General features: G+C 42.8%; 1 protein-coding gene across 1 annotated transcript in view; it reads left to right on the top strand.

The window, feature by feature from the left end:
* Positions 1-10,298, top strand: part of PIK3CB (phosphatidylinositol-4,5-bisphosphate 3-kinase, catalytic subunit beta) — a 36,773-nt gene extending 26,475 nt beyond the window's left edge. Inside the window, exons 18-22 of the mRNA XM_010138012.1 lie at positions 6,114-6,281; positions 6,762-6,885; positions 7,932-8,077; positions 9,586-9,718; positions 10,161-10,298. Coding sequence (XP_010136314.1) covers positions 6,114-6,281; positions 6,762-6,885; positions 7,932-8,077; positions 9,586-9,718; positions 10,161-10,298 — 709 coding nt within the window. The remainder of the gene's footprint in view (positions 1-6,113; positions 6,282-6,761; positions 6,886-7,931; positions 8,078-9,585; positions 9,719-10,160) is intronic.
* Positions 10,299-10,522: the final 224 nt, after the last annotated feature.

Raw genomic sequence — 10,522 nt, 5'->3', positions numbered from 1 at the left:
CCCTACCAACCCCTTTCTAAACATCTGTATCGATGCCCAGAGGTCCAAGTTGTCATAGCCAAGGTGAACAGGCTGTAGAAAACAGTTACCTGTCCTAATTAGATGGCTCCTCTTTGCATTTCATTCCGTAGATGACCCACATGACAAAAGAATTTAGCCATGGAAAGAAATAATGGAAGTGACATGAATCTTTGGGATATTTGTTTTATAGCAAGCAGAATATTTTTCCTGGTGCACTCTTGTTGTCTTCAGTACTTCCATCATTTTTTTTTTGCTTGCCACCACCTCAGTTACTGCATGTTTTCAGTTGTATTTTTGAATCGTGATAAATAGCAGATAGTCATGGGAGAGTAAGACGAGATTCTGTAATAAGATGTTTGGTAGGAAACATGATATATTTAGAACCACTGCTCTACTGGGGCAAAAAATATCTTGCAGCCTCCTTAAAACTTCACTTTTTAATACCATTTCAGTGAAGGCGTTCAAACTCAGCCAGTGGAAGTTAGTGTAGAGAAAGCGTAATGCCCTGGTGCATTTGTGCAAAAGTACAAAAGAGCTCTTTATGGTATTGAACTCCCCAGTATTGCATGCTAGAGCTTCCATTTGTGCTTCCTTCGGGCAGGTTTTGTGAGGCTGTAAACTTAGAGTAGAAATGAAAACTCGTAAGTATTCTGTTAGGGCAGAAATTCTCATTTGCTCTGCTGGTCCTGCAAAGCCACTTCTCTCAAAGTAATAGACCTTTCCAGCATACCAGGAGTACAGGAGTTTCCAGCATTTGGAAAAGTCATTTCAGAATGATGAGGAGGGCTGTGGGATTTTCATTTATACCTATTAGTTCATTAGTCAGTCTGTAGGGCAGTATCTCCTCTCACTTTTTCAGCAGTTGTGTAGGTAGCCATGAACTCTGCTATCTTCTGTGACAGCCTGCTGTGAGCAGTCCTCTCATTGTCGTTTACACCGAGACTTACAGGCACTGTGAACATCTTCAGTGGACATTCTGACATCCCACTTTGCATTCATATCCTTGATAAAACACCATGTGGATGTCAAAAAACATTTTTCAGACCAGAGATATCTTTGTATCTTTCAAAGTCTCTTGCAAGCAGTTTTCTTACCTTCATGTGCTTGCTAAGATAAGCAAGACTTCTTAGTAGGACTACTAGACTTCTCCAAAGAGAAACAACATCAGGCATCGCCCAGTGTTATCATACAACCCTCTAGAACATGGGGAGCTTTTCCAGCCAAATCTGTGCATCAGTTTTAGCTACTGTAATGCTCAAATTCTAATTTCTTTTTAGAAAAACTGTTCTAAAGAAGATACTGGGTGTTGCATTATTATAAACCACTTGGAGGCCATAAACTCAACTTTGGATGTGAAGGAGCTGTAATACTTCATGTTTAATTTTAAAGTGTGGTTTATAAAGCTAGAAGTACTTATTTAAATATTACTCAAAATACTTCATTTAGATTCATCTCAGATTTTTTTGTGGTTCAAGCATAACAGCAGGAGCTTCGTAAGGCACCTAAGATCAATGGACACAGATAAGTAGAATTTAAGACTTGTGCTGCTTACAGAAAGATTCCTTTGAGTGAAGTGTGGGATAAGGTAGGAACGTGAATAGTTGTTTCTGGAAGTGTCTGTTTGCAGTGAGGCGGCTGAGTGTGTAATAAGTTGAACAGTGAGTTGAGGAAACTTTAGATAATTTATGTCATTGTAAGTAGACTCTGAGGAGACTGATCCAGCATATAGGGGCAAGGACAACCTCCGGCATCTGTGGAATCCCAGCTGAGGCATTCTTTGGTTGCTGCCTTTCCAGAAGCTTAGTTTGTGGTTCCAGCCTGGGCCACACACCGTGCCTAGCAAACAGGAATAGTGATTAGGAGTTGTCAAATGTACTTTTCCTGACTGAGGCATTTTTTTAAACTCAACAAAGGAAAACCAAAATGTGGCTCTGATGTCCAAGATTTTTCTTAAAACTCTCAGAAGAAAAAAAAGTAGAAAGGGGAAGTTCCTAGTGAGAATTGAAGTTCTATAATTGGCCTCTTTCATTTATTTACTTAACTGGGAGCATCTTCCTTCCATTCATCCTCTCATAGTTATGATTGTAAACTAAAATTCTGGAATTGAGGCAGGGTTACAATTCTGTGTCTATCAAAGAGAGATTAACCAGGCAGTTGCCAAAGGAAGGCTCTGAAATGGCCATAATTGAAAAGAGAATTGGACAAACCAGCATCCCGAACTCCTGGAGCATGAGGACGCATGAGAGGGTGAGGCGTTGTGATCTCCATGTGTACAGTCTACATGCATCTCATGGAGAGGCAGCTCCAAAATCCCTGCATTAACAGCAGTGCTCATGAGTTCTGCTGCTTTGTTGGCTGGCTGCTTCTTGCTTGGGTAAGAGCCATGGCGTCAGGCAAAAAACTAGCGTTGAATAGATCGGCTTTCCTGAAAAATGCAAGTCCATATGTCCGTTGAGTGAGCGGAGTCTTTTCTTCTTGCCCTGTGTCATCCTTTGAGGCTTTGGTTTCGCTGAAGCTGTTGCTTCCCTTTTTCCTTTTGTGGATTCATAATGCATTTTGCGCTTTTCAGTTTTTTTCCCTTGCAGAAAGTCTGGTAACTCCATGGTAAAAACAGGTAAAAGTTGGAGAGCAGAAGCACTTGCTGTTCATTTCTTCCAATTGATAGTATCTTGCCACAAGCAAATTGTACAGCTTCTACAAAGCGTGGATCAAATGGCAGCCAGAGTGCTGCTCTCAAGTTTGGAGCAGCATCGGTTTGCTTATAGTTGCACTGTAATCTGCAATCAGTAATTTGGCACTAATTTAAAATGAAATCATAGCCCAGTCTGTGTCTAAAGCAAGTGTGATATTCCCCATGAGATTTCTCCGTCTGGAGAGGAACACCAAATATATATTGGGCTTGAGATCTCCAAAGATGAAGAAGGAGAAAGGTTGGTTGGTTTTTTGTTTAACTGTTAACTAACCAATTTGTCTCGTGGGTAAACCAGCCTCTCTTCACACACGGTGTGTTTCATTGTCTGGATTCCCGTGTGCGCGCTCTGACTCAATACCAAAACAAGAGCAGGGTTCGTATCAGAAAAGGAAATAGGTGCGTGCCGGAGGATGCAGCAGTGTACTCCGGTAGGTCCTTCATGCTGGGCGGTCACTGTGGCACGCACAGTGGAGGAGAACTGCAGATGTAAATTGCATCTGCCTCACAGTGCAGACCCAGCCGCTGGACAGCAGGGACCATCACCCCAGGCAAACACCGCTCTGTCTTCCAGGGGAGTCTGGCTCGGGGGCTGTTTGCCGTAGACATCAGTCAGCCCAGTACAGTGAGAAATGAGAACAGCAAACCAGCATGTTCTCTAATTCGTCCCCATACCTGCTCACTTCGAAGACAAACTGTTACCTGAAAATGGAGCAGCATGTAGTTAGCCTATGACAGTAGTAAGTCTGTGCAGCCAGATCTCCTCTGGTCTTTCTGTTGTTTATCAGTAGTTGCTTCTAGTACTTTAAATATGGGTAATTATGGAACAAACTAAGTTAAGCAGTATTTAAATTGAATATTGCATCTGTAGAGTATCAAACTGAGACTTTCAGAGGTTCAGACCTCCTGGAAAGATACAACTCTTGATGTTATTTGGCCTTAAAATTTCTACATCTGAAGTCACTAGTCTGAGCATACTGATAGTAAATTACATACCTTCTTTTATTATTTCTGTGGGGAGGGTTTAGCTACTCAAACACATGGCAGAGCAGAGGAGTGTAACCTCTGTCTTCCCAAGCCGGCTGTGGGGTCTGCAGGGTGGCGCCTCTGAGGAGAGCAATCCTTGCGTCAAAAAGCATTTCTGCTGCTTTACCTATATTACAGCACTGAGGTTGTGTTGAAGGAGAACTGAGTAAGGTCACAGAGCATCAGAATATCCTGAATTAGAGGAGTTTGTGTGTTGAGTGACCTTTGCTGTGGTAAATTGTTATAAATTTGCTTGGCTACTTGGTTACTTTTTGGAGAGACAGAGGGAGTTCTCCAAACTGCCTTCTAATTTCACTGCCTCTTTGTAGAGAATTTTCATTTTCACCTTCCGTAATGTGAGTGAAGTCTGACGTTAATGAAATCAGAGTTCACAAACGTTTGAAAAATGTGTTTGTCACAAGTGTAAGAAAGTCATTATCTTTAAATCACTGGAGCTGTCTTAACAAATTCCCAGAACGTGGTGTTGTATTTGGAAAGATAGTGCTCTGGAGGACTGCACTCCTGAAATAAAGAACAGTTTTAAATGGAGTGAAGAAGAAAATTTTCTGTCCTGCTCAGGACTGCTGTATCGATCTGTCCCTGGTCTTCCCGACATGAAAAGCAGGGAGCGTATCCTGCTGGCAGATGTTGAAGTCTGAAAGGCCAGGATGAGATGGAAAGGGCCCAGAGGATTTGTCCCCAACTTGACTCCTGTCAAACTGTCTCTCTGACAAGGATGTTTTTTCCTCCCGTTGTGAGCACACAGCCCTCAGGGGGCTGCAGGCTTTCATCGTGGCTTGCTTTTGAAGGGGAAGTTGTTGGCCATGTGCCCAGTTCAGCTGCAAGTCGGGTGGGTTGAAATGCGGTGGAAGAAGGCCAGCGTGCACTTTAACCTGGCAATATTTGACTTACATTTGTCGCGTTGCGATAAGGATGGGCAGTGCTTCCTTCTATCTTGAGCGCTGGCGTTCGGTCATTCCCGATACCCCTCTGCTCGCTGTGAGAACCCGCTGGCCTGGGCAGTTGGGGGGTTTAATTGGGAAGTACATTAGAATAGAAACAGGAAGAAGGTTCCAAATCTGCACCACTTCTTTTTTTGTTTTGAAGTTGAGTGCTCTCTAAATACCCTGTGGAATCTGGTTTTCAGTTCGCTTTGTTGCCGGCAGAGAAAATCCCCAGCTCTAGAGTTAGTGCTGCTTGTGCTGTTTCAGTTGTGGGCTACCACTGAGACAGAGAAACTGTTCAGTTGTCTAACCACTGCTCTGCCAAAATGGTCCAATTAATTTCATCTGAATTTTGTTTATTTTTCTTCTGTGGCTGTGGATAATAGGCTGTGTCAGTGGAGAGATGTGGTAGCAATCAAACTCAATACCTGTTTTATATATAGCTGTGATGACCACGCCACCAGCAGAGCTTTTTCTTTAGCAAGAGAGATGTACACACACACAAATTTTAGTATGTCCTGCGATTTTTTTTTAGACAGCTTTAAGTTAGTGAGTGCTAGCCTCTAGCTTGAGTCCTGCAGCTGGGTTTGCAGGGACATCCATTTTTTTACAAGTGGCTTCACAGCCACAGCTGAGATAAGGTCCTTGACCAGAGCAGCCACACGAGAGCAGACACCTCAGGTCATGATGCGATCCCTTGGAAGGGTTTGGTCTAAGTTTCCATTAGGGCTGATTCCATTCCATTCCGAGTTGCACTTCCCATGTAGCAGTTTAAGCATGTGGAGCGAGGACATGTTTTGGAAAAATACACTTACCCGTTCACACACATCTCTCCTTGATTCCTGTCTTTGTGTCTGGTTAGAACGTGGCGATGCTGTTGCAGGTATTTTTACTAGGCATAGTACATGAATGCACAGGAATATTCCTAGGTATCAGTGGGTTAAAAGATGTGTTCCTGGTTTTCATTAGCTTTCTACGCTTAAAATTAATAGACGACATTAGTTTATGTTTACGTTTGAAAGGATTTCTAGCATTTAGGAAGAATGGGGGGAAAGTTTAAGATCCTCTCCATTTACACAAATAATTTAGCCTAGAATGAGCGCCACTGTAACTTACTGCCTATTGCCCAGTAAATTAGCAAATGAAGACAAAGGGCTCCCTCTGCGGTTCCTCCTGTAAAATTACAAGTAACTGTCCCCTAGTAAAAGGCAAAAATTAGGGTTGCTTCTAACTTCTGGTTTTACAGGTGTGTCTGTAATAGGGAACAGTGACGGTTTACTTATGCTGCTGGCGTTTTACTTCTCAGGCAGTATCTGTATGTTAACCATCGAGAGGTTGACGTCCACGTTAACACGAGTGTTCTCAAAACACCAACACACTACAGAAACATTCTCCCTGTTGCTGTTTTTGACATGGTCTGTGCTTTGTTTCAGGATATTGCCCTATGGCTGTTTAGCAACTGGAGATCACTCTGGCCTTATCGAGGCAGTTTCTAGTTCCGAAACCATCGCTGACATTCAGTTAAACAGCAGCAACGTCGCTGCTGCTGCTGCTTTCAACAAAGACGCTCTCTTAAACTGGCTGAAGGAATACAACTTAGGGTAATTTCTGCGGCTGTTTTCTCATCTATAGTCTAAACTACAAAATTCCTGTAAGTTTCTGTTTCACTGTGGAGGAACATGGGGCTCTTCCGGCTGGTTTGTGACTACTTGTTTTGCTCATATGTCAAATTCTGACTCAGGCTCACGGTACCCTTGAAACTCAAACAACAATCCAGTTGGAGTTCTGGCATTTGCAGTATTTTGACTGCACATTGTTGAGTAAGTTCTACAAGGTTTGTCAAAACAAACATGCAAACCCAAGGTGACAACGTGGGTCTCAAGTCTTGATGTTGTTGCCTTTCACAATTTTTGCATTTCTCCGATTCTCCAGAGCTACTTCGTACAGTATTTTCTCAAATAAATCTAGTTTTACAGCATCCTAATGGGCTTCTGGTTTAAACTAGTAAAAATGCCCTTTAAGGCCAAGGCATGGTGTGAATTACCAGCAGCACACACCCGTATTGTTTGTCTTTGTTACAGAGATGACTTGGATCGAGCCATTGAAGAATTTACTCTGTCCTGTGCTGGCTACTGTGTAGCTACTTATGTGTTGGGTATTGGTGACAGACACAGCGACAACATCATGGTCAGAAAAAATGGTCAGGTAAAAATCTCTTCTGTAGGCAGAATGACTGGAGTATCTTTGTCATGCAAGAATTATCTTGAGAACTTCTAATTTCTTTAGCGTCTCAGTAAAATTAAATCCACACCTGGTTAGAACTGATCTTTGTTTCCTGAGAACTGAAGAGAGCTTCAAAGGCAGGAGGTGTAAGACCAGTGGAAGGACAGACCACTGCCTGTCTTGTAAGCAATTTTGATCAAGTGAGGCTGTTCTACAACTTTTTCAGAACATCCAGGAGGCCTGTTAATGGTTCGGATGAATTGAGTGAAAGTAGTTGTAGAAAGTCTTGCAAAAGAGCATCCTTAAAAACACCCAAATTGCAGTTTTGAGCAGTGTGGTTTTCCTGAAGACAGTCTGTACAGAGACGCGCTGTACAGTGTGGGACCAGTGTAACGCTGGGACTACAAGTCTCAAAACTGAGAATCCCGGTTAACTCCTAGAAATGTATTTTCCTATTTGTTACTTTCTATATAACTTGTCTGAATTTATTTAAATTATTCCTCCTATCAAACTAGCAGGGGTTATAAAAGTGAGAGTTTTACAGACATTTGCAGTATTTCTTAAAGTTTTTCACCTACTAGAAGAAAGCTGAAACACCCTTAACTTTGATTCTAAAATGGGAGAACTTGCCACAGGTTCCTTGAGATTAATTTTAGTCCTACAGCGTTGCTCCAGACGTTACTTAGGAAGCTCTTGTGTATGATGATGTTGAGCCTGATGATGAGCTCATCACTGGGCTCATTTTTCTGATGTCACCAACCAGATGTGTGTGGGCAGACATCAGAAGCTTGAACCTGAGATAATCTTTTGCGCTATGATTTGTGGCAGTGATTGCTCATAAGAGTGTGGATGTTATCCACACTTAAATCTCAAAACATTTTAAAACTGAATAGTCCCAAAGGGGTGAAACCATGGGCTGTGGAGAACAATGTTATGAGTTAACTGTTCTTGATACCAGCATCCTGTAGAAGTATTGGGAAAGTGAAATATTTCACTGGAGAAATTAATTTTTACTTTCTTTTTTTTAGCTCTTTCATATAGATTTTGGGCATATTCTTGGAAACTTCAAGTCCAAGTTTGGAATTAAAAGGGAACGGGTACCTTTCATACTCACCTATGATTTCATTCATGTTATTCAACAAGGAAAAACGGGGAACACTGAAAAATTTGGTCGGTGAGTATTATTTTGCTCTCTTCCTTCTGTAACTGAGACAATCTCTGGTGATAATTTCCAGCACACCAGGAACCTCCCTGGGTTTGGTTTGCTTGATTGTACTTGTGTGGCAGTGTGCTGCCATGCGTTCACAACACTACCTACTTCTCCACCTGAGCTAGAATATAAATGCGAAGTACCGCACACATCAGAACCCGCAGCTCTGCCGTGGAATGGTACAGTTCCTGTTTTTCTCCTCTGGCAGAAGGTGGCAGATTCTTCTGGGCTCATCTTTTTTTTACCTTCAGCAGCACTGGGCTCTAGGAAGGGGTTCCACAAACTGTGGTTCAAGTGAGATGAAGCCTGGACGTAGGAACAGGCTCCCTCCTGTCCTTTCTGTCCATCAGCGCTCATTCAGTGTGCTGATGAGTGCTGGCCTTGCTTAGGTGGTCAGACACAGAGCCATGAGCTCTTAACCCAACGCATCTGCACACCTCTTCCTGTCTTGGGGGAGAGAGATACTGTGGAACGCAAAAGCACATAACAAGGGAACCCTGCTCTCTGCCATGCTGCCTCTTGAAGCAGATCTTTCTTTTCTTTTCTGTATCATTCTCACCAGTGGATTGGGGGGGGCGGGGAGGAGAGCGTTCTGGATGGTTTGCTCTCACTTTGCTATTAGTTTTCACAGGAAGAATTTATTGGCAGAGATACGAAATTGAGTACTTAGGTATGGCTTGATAAATCTTACGGCTGCTTCTGGTAGAAGCTGTACATGTATTTGTCATGATGTGTCTAGGAAGAGTGGAAAGCAGCTACCAGTGACCCGTGTCTCTCCTGGAGAGTAAGAAAATCAACCTGCAGCTCCATTTTTAGAACCAGGAAGTGAAGGCTGTTAGGTGATGGTGCTGTTGCAAGAGCTGTGGAATATGGAGTACTTTAAATGGCAGAGGATTCCACCTTTGCTTGAGAAATGCCTCAAGCATTTTGTTTGAAATATAATTTATCACCTTAGTCTGAAGGGTTCTTCCCATTTTCTCTGGAAATTTACAGGTTAGATGCTGGACAGTGGCACATTTGGGGACGCTGAGCAAGTTCTCAGGTGCCTGTGTGGTGGGTCTGTGTGCCAGACCTGATAGGCTGCAGGAAGGACTTACCTCAGAGAGACGGTCTGGGTTGGAGGGACTGGTACAGAGCTGCTGTTTGTCCCCTGTGTAGGATCATCAGGGCTTTTCACCTAACACGTTCTCGGAGAGGTGGGACGCTGGCATTGCCTTTGGCACTATTTGCTCTTTCTGAAGAACGGTGGCTTTTATACAGCTTTTGGTCTTTTCTGCCGATGATTTAATGGAGGGTCCTGGGGTGTTTCTGTGGGAATGCATCAGAGGTTCTGTAGACATCTCGGTCCTTCCTGTTACTGGGTTTCTACACTATGTACGTTAGGCCAGGTAATTTCTGGAAATTGTTGCATACATTTGTCAACTGCATAAGTTCTCATGAGTTGTTTTCCTGCTTTGTGGTTGAACATGAAGGTTCCGCCAGTATTGTGAAGAGGCGTACTTGATTCTACGAAAACATGGAAACCTGTTTATTACACTCTTTGCACTGATGTTAACTGCAGGGCTTCCAGAGCTCACCTCTGTCAAGGACATCCAGTATCTCAAGGTAAAGTAAGATTTACAGCTGAGCAGGACTCAGCATTTTCCCACCATGTGAATTTTGGTTCTAAGATTAATACATTTTATTGTTTTCCGTTTCTCTCAAGGTTTCCAACAGTTCTCAAAGTTTTTTAGGTCTGTAATCAGTCCTGTGAATACACATTCCTCACAACCCTTCTGAGATGAGTTCAGACCCCTGCATCTTAAATATGGTCATTTTGGGGGTGGTGTGTACATCTTGGCTTATGCACAAGCATAGGCTCGTAAAGGTGAAAACTATTGACTGAATTCTGCTTCAGTTTTGTCTTCAAACCCAGAGAACACCCCTGATGTGTTGCTCAACGGACAATAGGTGGAAAGTGTCAATACAGAAAACACCAGAACGTGGTTTGTGTTGAAAGGCTGTGGCTTTTAGGATTCCTAACAGTACTTGTTTTCTGTTGCCGCAGGACTCCCTCGCCCTAGGGAAGAGTGAGGAAGAAGCACTGAAACAATTCAAGCAAAAGTTTGATGAGGCGCTCCGGGAAAGTTGGACTACTAAAGTGAACTGGATGGCTCACACTGTTCGAAAAGATTACAGATCCTAGAAGATTTTTGCATTTGCACTAAGCTGAATGTTACCTTGATAAGTGTTTGTAAAAGGGATCTGTGGTAGGGACCAACGAAACTTATTTTAAGTAAGAAAGAAGAGATCCCAACAAAGAGAAATGGGCTGAAATAATTCCTGAGTCTTTTGCACTCTGCTTCTGAATGCTTGATTCCGAGACTGTCTCTACAAACAGTGAACGTTCTGGATAATCAGTTCCTGCTG

This window comes from Buceros rhinoceros, unplaced genomic scaffold (assembly GCF_000710305.1).
Source record: "Buceros rhinoceros silvestris isolate BGI_N320 unplaced genomic scaffold, ASM71030v1 scaffold13306, whole genome shotgun sequence".
In the NCBI taxonomy this organism is placed as follows: Eukaryota; Metazoa; Chordata; class Aves; order Bucerotiformes; family Bucerotidae; genus Buceros; species Buceros rhinoceros.
This window is presented reverse-complemented; position numbering and strand designations above follow the sequence as displayed.